The 18031-nt window shown below is 36.4% G+C and overlaps 2 protein-coding genes across 2 annotated transcripts in view; one reads left to right on the forward strand and one right to left on the reverse strand.

Annotated features, from left to right (window-relative positions):
• cdh23 (cadherin-related 23) overlaps positions 1 to 18031 on the forward strand; it is a 271367-nt gene that overhangs the window by 228567 nt on the left and 24769 nt on the right. Inside the window, 2 exon segments of the mRNA XM_051916257.1 lie at positions 488 to 616; positions 3206 to 3433. Coding sequence (XP_051772217.1) covers positions 488 to 616; positions 3206 to 3433 — 357 coding nt within the window.
• vsir (V-set immunoregulatory receptor) lies at positions 4194 to 16721 on the reverse strand. The gene is made up of 7 exons (XM_051916255.1): positions 16472 to 16721; positions 10287 to 10658; positions 10139 to 10201; positions 9487 to 9597; positions 9251 to 9278; positions 8372 to 8547; positions 4194 to 5695 (listed from the first exon to the last, which is right to left on the reverse strand). Exons 1-7 carry the CDS (start codon positions 16524 to 16526, stop codon positions 5661 to 5663), a joined length of 840 nt encoding a protein of 279 aa, XP_051772215.1. The 5' UTR covers positions 16527 to 16721; the 3' UTR covers positions 4194 to 5660.

Here is an 18031-nt window from a genome sequence, read left to right on the forward strand (position 1 = left end):
CAAAGTTTCCACAAAAATATTAAGCAGCTGCAGCACTGTTTTCAACACTGAAAACAATAAGAAATGTTTCTTGAGCAGCAAATCAGCATATTAGATTGATTTCTGAATGATCATGTGACACTGAAGACTGGAGTAATGATGCTGAAAATTCAGCTTTGCCTCACAATGAAAAAAAATCACATTTAAAAATATATTTAAAAAAAAATAGTAAAACATTATTTTAATATTTTACAATATTATAGATTTTTCTGTATTTTTGATCAATTAAATGCAGACTTGGTGAGCATAAGAGACTTCTTTCAATAAGTCACTTTGACTAAGAGCATGTCTGCCGAATTCCTAATAACTCCAGCAGACTGAGCCGTACGTGACTTTGTACATGCTTCCTTGTACAGTTAAATTTAGTATGTTTTGCATAATGCGTTCTGAGGAATATGTGTATCTGTTTGCTGAAGTTCACATGGATACCTGTGTGTGTTTGGATCAGGTGCGGGCGACAGATAATGGTTCCCCTCCGAGGTTCACAGATGTGTCGCTCACGGTGAATATTATGGATGTAAATGATAACCCTCCCGTTCTGCAGAGCCCTCGTGGATACAACGTCAGCGTCAGTGAGGTCAGAACCACAGCACCTCAAACCAGTGATGCCATCAGCACCTCAGGGGATTCTGGTTGTTAATCATTCAAATGTTTGCATGAATGATGTCAAAAGAAAGAAATGCTCTGTCACTCAATCACTCTGTCAGAGTAAAATTTGCTTTTAGTTTTTAAAAAAAACTGATCATATATTATGTAATATCATTTATTTATATTTCTAATTGATACTTATAATTTATTCTTATTATTAATTATATTATTTTTGATTTCTTATATATATATATATATATATATACAAACAAATAATATATTTAAAGTTTTCATTATATATATATATATATATATATATATTATAAAAATATATATATTTTTAAATGTATATTTAGGATTTATTTTAACTTATTATTATTAATATATTATTATTATTTTAGAAATATTTAAAGATGGGTATAGTAAGAATGTTAAAGTTTGTTAATATGACCATAGGGGCTTTCACACTGGAGGAACCTTTCATAGTTCCTAGAACTATTGGCTGAAGTACCCGGTTTTTGCCGTGTTCGCAGCGCAGGAACTAGGAACAATTTTAGTTCTAGGAACTACTTTTGGGGGAACTAAATTAGCTCCTACTTCAGAGTAGGGTCTAAACCAGCACTATAGGAACTATCAGTGATGTAAGTGTACATTGATTAAAAAGCCGTGTAAACATTTTTACTTCACGAAAATGGAAAACAGTAATAATCCTAGTGGCTAGTTCCTATAAATGAGTTACGAGAACTATTCGGTGGGAAAGCCCCTCATATTACATTTGATTTGAATTAGGCAAGGCAATTTTATTTGTATAGCACATTTCATACACAATGGTAATTCAAAGTGCTTTACATAAAGAGGAAACAAATACATAAGAATAAAAATGGAATGCATAAGAAAAAAAAATAACAGTAAAAACAGAGAATACCACTATCTGGATGAAAGAGTTAGGAAGTTTCAGGGAGTTTTTTGTTGTCCGTCAGAGCGGATCTAAACGGATCTGTTCATCAGAACGGATCTAAATAGATCTTCCTCACGCTGGAGGGATAACTGTACACAACTTTGTTGTCCATCAGAGCGGATCTAAGCGGATCTTCCTCACGCAGAAGGATAACTGTAAAAATATTTATATTTGTCAGTTAGCTGTGCGTTTAAACAGTACTCTTACAGACAAATCTTCCTGGACTAACTCTATCCAGAGCTCCATCTAGGGATAACTCTACTCAACTTTGTTGTCCGTCAGAGCGGATCTAAATGGATCTATCCATCAGAGTGGATCTAAATGGATCTTCCTCACTCTGGAGGGATAACTGTAAAAATATTTTTTCAGGTAGCTGTGCGTTTAAACAGTACCCTTACAGACAAATCTTCCTGGACTAACTCTGTCAGAGCTCCATCCAGGGATAACAAATGCTTACTTCCTAATTCTCCCAGCACTTTCAACCAGACAGCAAGATTTAAAATGCATTAAAAGTCAGAAATAAAAAGAAGATACATAAAAGACTGATATAAAATGCATTAAAAATGAAATAAAAACAAGAAAAATAATTAAAAGAATAAAAAGATGATACGTATAAAATAAAGTGCAATCAGTTCAGACATAGCACAGTGCTCAATCAGTAAATGCACAGCTAAAAAGATATGTTTTGAGTCTAGATTTGAATGTGACTACTGTTGGAGCACATCAGATCTCTTCAGGAAGCTGGTTCCAGCTGCGGCTGGCGTAACAGCTAAAAGCAGACTCTCCTTGCTTTGAGCGAACCCTTGGTATTTCTAACTGACTTGATCTGTTAGGTTTATATTCTATGAGCATATCTGCAATGTATTGAGGTCCTAGGCCATTGAGTGATTTATAAACAAGTAACAGTACTATAAAATCAATTCTAAATGCAACTGGAAGCCAGCGCAAGGACCTGAGGACTGGTGTGATATGTTCAGATTTTCTGGTTCTGCTCAGAATCCTGGCAGCAGCGTTCTGTACGAGCTGCAGCTGTCTTAAGGTCTTTTTGGGAAGGCCAGTGAGGAGTCAATTACAATAATCCACCCTGCTGGTGATTAAAAAAGGATGAACAAGTTTTTCTAAGTCTTGACTGGAGACAAAGCATCTAATTCTTGCAATATTTTTGAGAGGACAATATGCCGATTTAGTTATTGTTTTTACATGGCTAGTGAAACTCAGGTCTGACTCCAAAATCACACCAAGATTCCTGACTTGATTTTTAGTTTGACCCCTAGAGTGAAGGTATGTGTTCACTTTGAGAACTTCATCTTTGTTTCCAAACGCAATGACTTCAGTTTTGTCTTTGTTTAACTGAAGGATGTTTTGGTACATCTAATTTTTAATTTCATCAATGCATTGGCACAGGGAGTCAATGGGGCTGTAGTCGTTAGGTGATAGGGCTAGGTAAATCTGGGTGTCTGCATAGCTGTGATATGCAATTTGGTTCTTTCTCATTTGTTGAATATGTTGAATTATTATCATTTAGATATATTTTAAGATTGTTCTAGTAATAATGTAAATGTTAGTATGACTTTTCACCAATATATAACAAAATAATACTGTATATATGTGTTGTTTTAGAATGTGGGGGGTGGTACATCAGTCCTACGTGTCATAGCAACGGATCGTGACATCGGACCCAATGCCATGCTGTCGTACTACATCACCGGTGGGAATCAGGACCTGACCTTCAGAATGGACCGTATGACGGGAGAGATAGTGACCCGACCGTCACCTCCTGACAGAGAAAAACAGCAGCGGTACACGCTCACTGTGACTGTGGAAGATGACGGCACGCCACCTTTATCAGTAAGTGTGGGTGTGCATTAGCGGCCTGTTTTTCTTTGTAATCTTTCATCAAATGAATCTCCATCTCTAATTTACTGTTGTTGTTTTTTTCTTGACATTACCAAGGCCACATGGGTGGGGGAAAATAGTATGATAACCTACATTTTATGATCCAATCAGATCCCAATGGATCAGGCCCCGCCCCTTACATTAGTACAGCTTCTTGTAAACAGTTCCTGCAGCTGCTTGTAAACAGATTTTGACCGTTTTTTTCCCTTTTTCTTTTGACACTAAACATAAGATACTAAGCTTGCTTTTTTAAAAGCCAGTCTGAACAACCAAACAGCAAAAACAGGAAACCACAACCTGCCTTATTTTTGAAACAGGAAGTTGCACTCTTAAGAACTCGTTGATTCCTGTTGTGAACCTCACAGCGGTCTGGGTTTCATCAAGTGTGACTTTTGGGCCTCTAGTGTCTGGATCCACTTTCTAGAGCTGTATCTCAGATGCTGAATTCTCAAAAAGCAACAGATTGAAACTAAATTTAGGGATATATTGACTTTCAGACAATTCCAATTAAACAGAGAGATGATACACTTGTTTGAACAACAGAAGAGGCCAGTTTCATCTTAGTTAAAGTATTTATTTCTTTTTAGTAGATTTTGGGCTAGTTTTCCATAATAGTTTAGAGGGCTCATCATCCGTCAGTTGACCATCTGCTGTCTCAGGCAGTTCTGTAAGAGATTATTTATTGCATAAACACGGCACAAGGACTCAGCTCTCACTAGAACGTTTTATTTATTTGTATTTTCATAAAAAGAAACATAAGCAAATGGAATCAGCAGTTGTGTCACAGCATCGGAGCTACATATACGGTGCTACCTTTGTACAGGCACATGTGCAACTTCAAATATAAAAACTGGTAAAGTGGCGTATTTATCAGCATATTTACAATGTGTATTTGCAATCATTCACCAACAAATCTTTCATTCATACACAAAGCAAAGTTTCTGGCACTCTGTTTGGCAGTAGATTTAAACTTTTAAGCTTCCTGAAAATGTTTACCAGCTCTTTGCTTTTTTTTTTTTTAATTTAATGGAAAATGAATATACACTCTCTCTCACACACACACACACACACATATACACATGTATCAGATAAAAATTCAATACAAAATATAGAAAATTTTCTTTTATGAGCCCTCAGACCCTTAAAGCCACAGGTGACGTAGATGTAAGAGAGTGGCATTGTGTTCAGTTGCCACGATGCAAAATTACCACAAAAAACTGCACTCATTCTGACAGAATGCATCATACACGCTACATATATCATAAAAGCACCACACTCACCGCGAAAGGGTTTAAAATAGCCCATCGTTTCTCAGCAGGTCCAACAGTGAGTGTACTGAGAACATCCCTTTTCCTCCGACACGATGCCGGTGCTGGCCCCAATCTGGGTCCGTTACATAAAGACACTCATTTTCAAAAGTAAAATATGTTTTAAAACTTTGAAACAAACTGTCATGTGCATCGTCATTCAGCTCTCCACTCAATGGAAAAGCAGGCCAGTTCTGAGATCTGCAGATTCCCTGGCCGAGCTCCAAATCTGGGACCAGCACAGGCGCCATTTCAGTGGTAAAGTGATAACTGAGTACTTTGGCAGTATTGGAGTATTGAGCAAGTAGGTATTTAGAAAGTACTGAGATAGGTAAAACAGGAGTGGATGAGGTATTAATACATCCCTGACCTCTAGAAGAGAGCAGATGAATAGAATGATTCAGTGGAAAAGTGAGATGAGGATAGGAATAGACAGATTAGGAAGAGTGAAAAATAGTCATTTAAGTGCAAATGAAGCCTCAGTGTGACTGATACATGAAGTACAGGACGAGCAAAAATGTGTGCAAACAGCTTAGCTGAAATCAATTTTTCAACTCAAATGGCACACAAGGACATCTTTGGATCCTCTTCTTAAAAATTCCCTGTGATCGTGCTCTCCCTAGTGCCCTAACTTGTGAAATTTCCTTCTCTGGAAACCCATTCAAAGACAATCAGCAGACAGACACAGACATCACCAGATAAGGGGTCCCATCGTAATAGCGAAGAGCTGAGTTCAGTTGCCATTTTTTCGGGGGGGGGGGGGGTGGGTCTCTCCTTATCATCCTTGCAGAAGACAGGAAGAAAAGAGACATGATGATGTGGAGGAGAAAGAAGAAGCACTAGGTGTTCCTGGGGGGTGAACATGACATCTCTTATTCCAACAAGTTGGGAGACTCAGGAATGGGATCTGGAAAAGTAAAAGTAAAATGATTAGAGGGAGGCTATAAAGTCTGCTTAAAATGTTAGGCAAAGTTTCTTCAAAGGTTTCTACAGTTTATTTTTACATGACCATCCTCTCTCTGGCGTTTAGAATTAACAGGTCTATTTTTGCTGCTCTACCTTTTAAGACTTCTATATAAACGCCCTCTGTTATGATTAGGTAACGACTTTACATATGAAATGAGTGATGTCTCCAGGCTGTGTGGAAAGTCCATATGTAAATGTGCCATTTGTAATGTTTTTGCAGCTTAGTGTTAATGAATGGTCTAGGTGGGATGTGGTGGGAGATTCGAATTATGCATTATGTATTTTAACATTGTAGTTTTATGTCGTTCCATATATATTTTACATTTATGCATTTGGCATAAATGTGCTCTGATTGGCCAGCATATTTTGCTTTCACATCCAAACTTTATTAAAATACAATAAGTTGCTCGGATAAAACTTTCCTTTCCGGCTGGCATATGTATCACTCACTTTTCCTGATCCAATCAATACGGTGGCCCAGTAGTGCACAACACAATGAAATTAAAAAAGCAAACATAAGTTCACAACACAACGAAATAAAGCCACAACATAAACAAGCCACAACACAATGAAATCAAGCCACAACACAACGGAAACGAGCCACAACACAAAGAAATAAAGCCACAACACAACGAAATCAAGCCACAATACAACAGAAATCCTCCCAACGACTAGGAGCTCTCAGAGCTTGGTAAAGTTAGATTTCCTCGATTAAACCACGATTATGTAAACATTGTATATTGACATGAAATATTAATTCAAAATCACCTATGTGCACAATAGCTTCATATTTATACCTGTGAATGATTTGATGCGCTACCACATGATGAAGGGAACGTCTGCCAATTCCACCATGTGGTTAAAACGAATAATTTGTATTCATTACAATGACTTTGTTTTAACATTTAAAAACAGCTATGTTCAAATTCCAAAGCTTGTTAGTTGTTAGTAAGACTGACTTACTACAGGTGACATTTTGTCAATACCTCCTTTCATGTACTTACAATAAACAATTATTTTCAGGAAAAAATCACTATAATTCACCAATTTTTTGTTGTTGTTGTTGTTCCAAAGCTTGTAGTAGTGACCAGACTGACTTACTACAGGTGAAATTGTGCCAATACCTTTTTTTATGTACACTACACAATTGGTTTTTATATAATGTTTTTTTTTTTTTTTTTTTTTTACTGTAATTCACTTAAAGGGTTTTTTATGTTCCAAAGCTTGTAGTAGTTTCCTATTGGTAAGACTGACTTACTACAGGTGAAATTATAACTCCCTGTATGTATTGTCAAACCGTCACCTGGAGTAAGTCAGTCTTACCAATAGAAACCTACTACAGGCTTTGGAATTTGAACATGTCTGTTTTTAAATGTTAAAAGTAATTTTAATGAATACAAATTATACGTTTTAACCACTTGGCGGAATTGGCAGACGTTCCCTTCATCATGCGCTGTGGTAGCGCATCAAATCATTCACAGATATAAATATGAAGGTATTGTACGCGTAGGTGATTTTGAATTAATATTTCATGTCGATATACAGTGGTTACATACTGTTAAAGCTAATCGTGGTATTGATATCACTGCCGACTCTATAGAACATTGGCAAGGAAAACTAACTTTACCGAGCTCTGAGAGCCCCCTAGTGGTCAGGAGCATTTCCGGTGTGTTGTGGCTCGATTTCGTTCTGTTGTGGCTTTATTTCATTGTGTTGTGGCTCGATTTCGTTGTGTTGTTAACTTTTGTTTGCTTTTTAAATTTTGTTGTGTTGTGCACTACTGGGCCACCATAAATCAATCCCCAGAGGATAAAATTCCCACCCTATATCTTTATCATTGAATATCCTGTTTCACTTTGAGTCACATTAGATGTCTTTATTACCTTTCTGGGCCGTGAAACTGGTGTGTATAGGGAAGTCAGAAAGCACTCGGATTTCATCAGAAATATCTTAATTTGTGTTCCGAAGATGAACGAAGGTCTTACGGTTTGGAACGACATGAGGGTGAGAAATTAATGACAGAATTTTCATTTTTGGGGGAACTAACCCTTTAAGGAAGTAAAAAGGGTTGTAAACTTGTTCACTGTTGACATTAATGTTTCTGTGTGGGAATACAGAACTGTCTGTATGTGCCAGTAGGTCATGTATAATGAAGAAACACACATGAAAGTAGACACACATGCACACACACGTTCTCAGTTTCTCAGAATCCAGCTTGCTATCAGAGAAGCAGAAATAACTGTTGTGAAATGAGGGAGAAAAGAGGAAATTGACATTTTGTAAATTCCGCTGAGCTAAAGGTTAAAGGAGAGAGGAGGCGTGTGTTCTGTGTGTGGAGAGTGAGCTGGACTTCATAACGTTCACCTACACACACGAGACTTTGGTTGTGTGCAGATTTGCATGCGTGTGTTAATTTTTCATTGAAACCGTGTGGGTACAGCTTGTGCCTACCAAGAAGAAAAGAAAATTCAACAAAAACAATTTCTGTTTGCGTTGTATCTGCGCATTTGTTTAAGATTGCCTATGTTTAAGCACTATCATCATGTGTGCATCTGTGTGTGTAGTGGTTCTCCAGATCTGCTTTAGCAATCTGTTTGGAGTTGTCTGTGCGTCGTACCCTGTGCTGGGAAGAACAACAATTCCCCGTGTATGTTTGGGGAGAATGGAGTTCCGGGTTCCGACAGGAGGTGGCGTCCTGTTTCAGATGACTGCCTCATGATTTGGGATACAGTGCGGGGTTTAGGTTGTGGAGAATCGCCCATAAACACTGGGTTCTCATGTGCCTGTGCTTCACTAGAGAGAGACAGAGGTTTAAGGAAGATATTTGTATATATGTATTTAATAAATATATGAAAATATATATTATAACAAGTGAATCTCATGAAACCTGTCAAGAACGTTTGAAACAAGATTCATCACAAAAAAAAAACGAATAAGAAATCATATTTTGCATATAAATATATGAAAAATATAGAATAATTAGCCTGCTATAGGACCATTAAGATTCTTTTTTACATTGTGAAATTATTTTCATGACAGGCACATTTTCCCCCAAATTCTCATTACAAAACAATTTCATGTAAAAATAATCACTCATAATAGTAAATAATAAAAAAAAATAATCACGTTTTTAATTTGCAAATTACACTTGTAGCATTTGTTGTACTGCCTTTATGCTTATTTATAGAAATGTTTTACTTTATTATAAAAACACAGTAATGAGAATCACCATTGAGAATATTACAAATTGCAAAAATAAATACATAAATAATCTGGAAGCATTTCTATAATAGGAATTCAGAAGGAAAATATACTTTATTATCATTAAAAATAATGTTGCAATACAATAAAAAAAAATCTTATCTTGTTTTTTAAGATGTAATTTTTTTTATTTATATTACTTTTGGGGTGAAATGCATTTTGGACATGGTTTTGTGAGATTCATCTAAATATCCCTTGTTGAGTCTAGAGTATTTTGGTCACTGTGGAAACTCACCTGTCCATACGCACCAGCTCATGTGAACCTGGGAAAAACAGGAACAGGAAATGGTTCACAGTGAGAAAGGAAATGCAGTCTCTTTAAAACAATTAGTACAGCTACTGTACTGCCATCACCACACTGTGCAGTGCAGGACATGTGCAGTGCTCTCTCATGCACAATATAGGTCAGAGTAAGTGTATGAGCAATACATGACTAAGTCTACGTGTGTATGTGTGTGTGTGTGTACTCACGTCTGTGACGCTCTACTGTTTGTCTCTGTCTGTAAACTAGCATCAATATGAGCGGGAGGCACAGAATGAAAGCTACGCAGGCTGCGATAGCCAGACCTTCAGCAACTGAGTCTGAAAAAGAAAGACAGAGAGATGTTACCGGTGGAAAATAGAAAAGAAATCTGTAGTGAATCAGCTCAAAAAGTATTTAGACACTTAAAGCCACACTTAAAAATGAATGAATGCCAGTTTGCGTATATTATATAAAAAGATAGCACAAGCACATCTTTCAGCCAGAACATTTTGTAGAAAAGTTGAGGTTTACAGATTAAAACATTATATTTAAGGGGGCCTTCACTAAACAGCCACCCCATTTTGTACACCATGTTGCATCTTATTCACTAACCACTCACAGTCTAGTTTTACTAGGTGTTAAATGTACTAAAATAGAGTTTGAGTGTCATTTTTAACACAGACATTTGTATAATAGGCTCATTATCTTATTCTCAAAACTGTGCTTGTGAACTTGAGGGGTACTTTCATTGAGCAAAAATGGAAGCTAGTTCTGAGAAAATCTGTTGCATCATTTGTTTGCAGATGCATTTTTAAGTGTGACTTATATGTCCTAATACTTTTTAGGGCCTCTGTATTATTTGTGTGGTGTTGAACGTACCATCTGAAGGACTGTGAGACCACTCCAAACACTTCAGACTGCCGTTGCGAGTATTTGCCATTGCTGTGGAAACATGTGCCATTAAAATCACACAGGAACAAAGGGGATATATGAATGTCGCACCTGACCTCTCTCCTGGCTTACTTACATGGCACCACAGTCAGGTAGATTAAGTCATGGGCCTCCTGCTCGACCTTGTGTCTGTCATTAAAGTCCACAAGCAGGCAGCAGTATTTGCCCTGGTCCATGTGCTTGATGTTCTGCAAGAAGATGGAGAACTTTTTACCGGTGATGTATTCCACTCCCAGAGAGTGGTTGGTGTGACCGGACCCACGCGGATGTTCGCCCTTGTGGCAGCGCTCCTGTGAGTGAGACGTGAAGAGCCAGGTGTTAAACAGCTTGTCCGCCAAGTTAGCCTTGGATCCGGACTGAATGCATGTCAGGGTGACATTGGCCCCTTCGGGACACTCGTAGATCCGATGGGGCACAGAAACACTTAGAGAGTGATGCTCACCGCTCGCTGGAGAGACAGAAAGAGAAAATAGGGATTTTATATTTAAATAAAACATTTACGTTTAATGTCAAAGATGTGCAATGTTTTGGATCTTAAAAATAACTTTTTCTGCTAATATATATATATATATATATATATATATATATATGAGCAGAGACTGTAACTTTATGGCTTTTGTAAGTTAATTCCCCCGAAAAATGGAAATACATGCAAACACATAAAATTCTGAATTTTTAAATTTTGAATTTGACTGTTAATTTTAAATGGCAACCTATGTATTTATTTATTTATTAGATGTCTGCACAGGCAGAGATATAATGCAATATCTGTATTTGACCAAGTGAATTTCTTGAGCTCAGCTGCTTATTTCCTTACAGAGTTTGTGCATTTGGTACTTGTAAGTTTAGCACTTAGAGTCAGCTGACCACATGGGCATCTCTGTCAGAGTTGTTTACTACAGTGGAGAATTTGTGGCTAGGCTTTAGCATTCGTCTTAAAAATGTTCAATCAAACTGCCAAAGTCACGCCCCCCCAGTGGTGAACCATTGAAATTTCGAAAACACTTATGATGTAACGAAGCCTTGTTTACTGAAATCACGTGACTTTGGCAGTTTGATACATGCTCCGAACCACTGATTCGAAACAAAAGATTCGTAAAGCTTCGAAGCTTCATGAAGCAGTGTTTTGAAATCGCCCATCACTAGATATTGTTGAATAAAGTTGTTATTTTGTTTTTTTGGTGCACAAAAAGTATTCTCGTTGCTTCATAATTTTAGGGTTGAACCATTGTAGTCACATGAACTGTTTTAAATATGTCTTCAGTAGCTTTTTGGACAAAATGTTAATTGTCTCGCTGGCAATGCAAGCCTCACTGAGCCATCGGATTTCATCAAAAATATCTTAATTTGTGTTCCGAAGATGAACGAAGGTCTTACAGGTGTGGAACGACATGAGGGTGAGTAATTAATGACAGAATTTTCATTTTTGGGTGAACTAACCTTTTAATGTGTATGTTTAATGTATGTTTAAATAAATCTGTCATGAAAACAATGTATAAATGTCAGTATATATTTTAACATCGAATTGGAGTAGAAACAGATTTAGAAGTTAATGCAAAAACTGCCTTATATGCAGTTTACATGTTTGCATACAATTTTTATTTAAGTGTTGATTATTATATCTAAAAATAAATAGCAACTTAATTAAATTATTTGGGCTCTGTTGTTAATTGTAACCTTTAATATTATAGTAATATGCAAAAAAGTGCTCTCTATATATAGTTTACAGCATTAGCAGAGATAGATTTTGTATCCTTAAGAAAATTTTAATTATAATTGAATTTATTTAAAGACAGAGACATTTGTACAGTAAACCACTGTTTAATAAAAAAAAGAATAAAAGCAATTTTAGTTTTAATTTAAGTTTAGTTTTCTCCCTTTTGCTGTACCGAATTCGTACCGAACTGTGACTTCAATACCTAGGTACGTACCGAAACGTCATTTTTGTGTACCGTTACACCCCTATTATATATATATAATTTATTTTATGTAAAATTTTAAAACAACCAAACTTTTGTTGTGAAATGCTTCATTTTTTTATATACAAATTTATATTTCATTCTTTTTTTGTGCCTTTCTAAATTTTGTTCCTCCAGTCACATTAAATGTTGCTTATGTGTCCAGTTGTATACTAAAACTACTACAACAGTAATATATGGGGGAAAAAAAAATTCAATAAAAAACAAGCTTTGTGAAACCCAGATGTGCTCTGTGGAAGAAAAGCATTTCCACCACATTAGTGAACAAACAACAGGTGTCATTTTAGACTTCAGTCCTCTGCTGCTATTGTTTCTTCTATCCATGACTATAATGATCTGTGCTCGTTTTATTGTGTATGTTGTGTGTGTGTTGTAGAAAATAAGGGTGGCATTGAGTGCATTGTTTCCTAATAGACAAAACAGACCTACACCCTAATTGCACATACAAACCCTATGAACCAGAGCTGTATGTTTATCTACAAGGCTAATGAAATGGGAAAAACCCTGATTTCTCATGAATGGATAAATATTTCCTATATTTATGAATGACTAACCCAGATATTGACTGCTTGAATGCATGGCTGCCATTCTGTCTGTGCCGCCCCCTACTATCAATACATGTGTAGTTGACCTTAATGTGCAGTCTGTGCTAATGCTTCTTTATTTAAGATGCCCTGAGTGACTTAAATGTACATAACTTAAATCTGTGTGTGTGTGTGTGTGTGTGTCAGGAAGAGCAATAGGAAACGGCATCTCTGTGATAAAGTGCAGCTCAGGGTGTGTCCGTTCCTGTCTCTCACAGACACAATATAGTTCAAACCCCTCCTACCCTATTATTCTCTATAAACCTCATCCGTCCTCATATTCCCAATCAGTGTTTGTAATTATCCGGGTCAGGGCTCCATTTCCCACCCTGTGAAATCCTGTGCTGGGAATCCGCTCTGACAGCTGCCAGCGGTTCAACATGTCTTTGTTGTGACTGGATGAAATACTACTCTGCTCTCTCGACAGAGTACCGGGTCGTGATTGGATCAAAGGTGCGTTAGAATGTGTTTTGGAGGCAGAGCCGATCCAAACTGTTGCTTTAAAAGTACAAAAAGCTATTGATTCTTTCAAGAAGGATTCAAAACAATATAAGCACGATTTTGTTGAATGATTGGATATTGTCAATGACCATAATTTGAATTGAGCCCAGAACATTTTCAGACTCATCTGCAAGGGAGAGAGAGAGAGAGAAGTAATAATAAAATGTCCCCTGCCTGAGGACATCTGTCTGCAAATGTGTTTATCTGTGCTTATCTGTGACGTCAACACAAAATCATCTGTGCCACTGAATTTACATGGACATCAGTGTCCACCCTGCTCCTTGTTACTATTATCTGAAGAATGATCACATTTACATGCCACTGATGTGCACCACCATCCAGAATCTGCTTCATTTTTTAGAGAAAGAATGTCTATGATTGTTACTCAAAGATTGAAACATCTTTAAAGAGAGATTTAGCTTGTTTTCATTGCAAGGAAATGCTTATTTACACTGTCAAGATCCCAAAGGACACCAAAAAGGACACCAAAAAACACATTATAGTGCACATTTTATAATATGTGACCCTGAACCACAAAACCAGTCAGAAAGGGTCAATTTTTTGAAATTGAGATTCATACATCCTCTGAAAGTATGATGTATGGTTTGTCAGGATAGGACAATATTTGGCCGAGATACAACTATTTGAAAATCTGGAATCTGAGGGTGCAAAAAAAATAAAAAATAAAATCGCCTTTAAAGTTGTCCAAATTAAGTCTTTAGTAATGCATATCCACTCACAAAAATAAATTTTTGATATATTTACAGTAGGAAATTTACAAAATATCTTCATGGAACATGATCTTTATTTAATATCCTAATGATTTTTGGCATAAAAGAAAAATCGATCATTTTGACCCATACAATGTATTGTTGGCTATTGCTACAAATATACCTGTGCGACTTATGACTGGTTTTGTTATATTGTTTGACATTGTTCTCAAGACACGTTTTGAATTGAACACAAATTAAATTTAAGAGCTTTGGTGGTGGGGAAGATTATCAGTCAATTTTACAGCCCCCACCTCCATGTATTGGTCTCATTTCTCACTATCGTTGTTTGTGTAAGAGCCTCATTACAAGGTGTTAATGAAAGCCATGGGTGTCTAAGAACTCCCCTCCCATCTGCAGAGAGCATGACTGTGAGGGACCGTCCCATTTCACCTGAAACCTCCTGCGGATAAGCATCTGCCTACCATTACAGAAACTCCTCGGCTTCATGCATTAAAGGATTGTTTTAGTTATGGAGTATTGGACTGTTTTCAGAAGCAAAATCAATTATATTTTTGTAGAAATTATTATTAAAGTAAAGGTCTATTTGAAATCATGGGGGCAGGTTGGAAAAAGGCACCACTGCTATGGTCTGCCAGTCTTAAGAGTCAAGAACAATAAGCAATAGTGATGTTTCCTTTAGCAAGCACCACTTATGCTCATTATTACACCATCCTTCCTCCCTTGCGTTATTTTTCTCTTAGTTGATCATTTTGTCCCCTTCGTATTCTTACTGAGAAGACGCTGTGGATGTTGCCTCTCATAGGGACTTACAAACCCAGGGGGTCAAGAATGTAATCCCAGAGCAGTATCCACAGATAGTCTCATTCCATCTGGGATCCTTTCAGTCTGTCTCCCTGTCTTTCTATATATGCTGATTTCTCAGGCCTGGTTAAGATGAAACCATCAGACTTTTTGAGAAAGATCACACCTCCTCACTGTGATAAGGATGTAGAGATGGTTGAGCATTGAATCGATACCCCCTGGTATGGAAATCTGACCTGACAGATACTAAATAACAGCTCCCCCTGGGGAACAAGCCTCACAAACCTTGCCACTTCCTGAAGACCCTACATCTACACCTCACACTGTCTAACTTTAGACCAACCGCTCGATATTAAATCAATATTAGCTAAATGATGAACCAGCCATAGTCTATGGTTTATTGAATTCATCTGCAAACTAAAGCTGGGTTAATATATATATATATATATAAAACTGTCATAACTTAATAATTTTCTAGACCTCTGATTGGCTGAGCTTGTGTAAATGAGGAAGGAAGTATCCAGTTAAAGCTGATGTATAAACAAATTCTGCTCAGACAGATATATACTACATTAAAAATATAAGAATAAAAGAATATGACAGATATAGTGTTCCATTTTTCATCATTACAAAATGTCATGAGTTCTGACGAAACCACATTACACATTATGTAAATGTATTCTTTTTTATAGTTTATTTGTGTTTTTCTTTTTAACTTATTTGTTCTGTAACATATTCGGTTCAAGGGAACAGCGTGATTATCATACAATAATGTCCAAATGCGTATAGCAGACGATGAAGTAAATTAGGAATCACATTATTGACCAAACTAAATTATGAATATTACGTATATGAGTGTCCTTTCAACTAAATTAATAGAAGCCAAGTCTTCACCATTGTAGGATTCGCTAGATGTCCAACGCCCACTAACTACAGCCTACGTTTTAGCCAATCAGCTAAAGTTGGCTAAAATGTAGGGTTAAACCTCACATTAAAGTAATATTCATGAATCAAGCAGTCACTGCAACAGCATTAGTAAATTCCCTTGATAATGTCGACGCACGAGAGAGAGCCTAAACTCAGCGACTGGATACACCAAATCATTGGGTTTCTTTTCGGTATGATTCCACCAATTTATACGTGCTTCACCAAAATGACACGGCTTCAAACCAAAGTAGAAAATTAAAAATAACAACTGAACTAAATGTCAGTAAAGTAGCGTGTTGTAATTCAGAGTACGTGGTAGGCTATGCGATTCACAAACTATGACAGATGACCGGCTTTTGTAAAAGTTGAACGTTGAATTCGGGCCAAAAAAATGAGAGAAAGAACTGTCATTTTTCAGTTCTGAAACAAGTTGATTCACGCCCAAACAGCCTTGAGAACGTTTTACACGTAAACAAATGTCAGAATCGGGGCAGCTTATGCAGCAGGCGCTCGGAACGCAACGGGATTGAAAAGAACGCGGAGGACTCGAGACGCGTTTTAAAACTTGAATCACGATGTTAAAACCCTAAAAAACTGCAAAATCCGACACAACATTGAAATACGTCAATTTGACGCACATGCAAACAGAAGAGCTATTTAAAATAAAAACGCAGCAACGCCAGAACGCGTTCTGTACGAACGACCCCGTCTAGACCAGAAATAGAGTAGAATTACCTTTAACTGCAGTTAGAAAATGAACGCAGAGCAAGAGAGCCCAAAATACATCCATCAGTCCTGTCTTCAGTTTATGTCCAAAGTCCTCTACAATTTTTCCAGCCGTGATGACAGAAAACTTATATAGTCTTCCTCTTATTCCCGTGTGTTGTGAACTCAGCTGCTCTTCAGGCTCTTACAGTAAGTTATTTCTCTAAATCATCAGAAGTGAACACAGAAACAAGAATCTGTACTTCACTCAGTCGCTGCTCAGTGCTCCCCTCCCCTCCCTTCAAATCACTCCTCCCACTTTAAATACTACAGTTAAAATTAAAGTTATACTACTGTTTTAAATGTATTGAAACAATTATTTTAAACCAATTAGAATTTACATTTTAAAGTTTATTTTTGGTAATATGTAGTAATATAATTAATTATTAATTTAATATAATTATCATTCAATTGAAATAGAACGTTCCACATTTCTCTGTATGTTTTTGGAAGTTTATTCTGCAGTAACAATTTAAATTTACTTTTGATTTGTACTATGTTCCTTTTGAGATCATATTCAGAATCTGTCTCATCATAGTTGACCAGATTTTGGGTTCTGCACTTGAGAGAACTGCTTGAGTGAATTGTGTGTTGAGACATGGTATCAGTTTGGATGCCTATTGATAGCATACATGCACACATCAGTAACCTCCGGCACACACCATCAGGTTATGCAAATGTGATTCAAACTTGCTGTGCCAGTTCACTATGATAGCACAAGATAAAGGTTTCTCCACACTGGTGCATAGTCTGTTCAGAAGAAAACATGCAAATACTTTCATCCATTGCCCCGCTATCTAGACATACATCATGTTTACAATTTTAGATACAAATTCTGTATGTTTTTTTATTATTATTATTTATTTACTTACTTAGATAAATAGTATAAAAGTATACCTATTTAAAGTAGGATTACACTTTTGTTTTATGGTGTCCTTGTTACAGTGTAATTATACATTTAAGTACTGGATAATATTAATTAACAACATGTGCTTACTATATAATTAGGGTTAGGGTTTGGTTTAGGGTTAGTTGTATGTAATTATGCATAATTTACTGTTATTACATGTAACATGTAACAAGGACACTGTAAAATAAAGTGTCATCTAAAGTAGTTATAGTGTGTTATTTTTCAATGCATTGCCACTGTTCTAACATTTATTTATATGGGACATGCTTTTTATTCGTTGTGCATTATATGCAAATATGTTTTTTCTTTTTGAACATTGATGGAGCAACAGATTTTGTGTGGAAATAAATCATAAAAGTGGTTTGTTTTGTCTTATAACAAGTCTTATAAATGTATTAGGTGGCAAGTTGGGCCTCACCAGCATGGGGCAAAAGGCACAAAGTATTGATACAAATACCTTCGCTAAAATAATATGTTTTGAATAATGTCTAAGTTAATACTTGTTCAAAACAATCACTTTAGCAAAGTTTGTACTATTTTTGGTTTATTTTGATAAATAAAAAAATTTGTTTTGTTCAATAAATATATTGTCATTAAAATGTTCATTTTAAAATTTAATA

Source organism: Ctenopharyngodon idella, chromosome 13 (assembly GCF_019924925.1).
Source record: "Ctenopharyngodon idella isolate HZGC_01 chromosome 13, HZGC01, whole genome shotgun sequence".
NCBI lineage: Eukaryota > Metazoa > Chordata > Actinopteri > Cypriniformes > Xenocyprididae > Ctenopharyngodon > Ctenopharyngodon idella.

Bases quoted from the DNA above. Each gene is read 5' to 3' on its own strand.
- vsir (XM_051916255.1), bottom strand. From the start codon at position 16,526: ATGGATGTATTTTGGGCTCTCTTGCTCTGCGTTCATTTTCTAACTGCA. The intron at 9,598-10,138 runs GTACGTTCAACA...TTTCTTTTTCAG, and splicing joins GTCTCACAGTCCTTCAGATG to ACTCAGTTGCTGAAGGTCTG. The intron at 8,548-9,250 runs GTGAGTTTCCAC...GTCTCTCTCTAG, and splicing joins GAGCTGGTGCGTATGGACAG to TGAAGCACAGGCACATGAGA.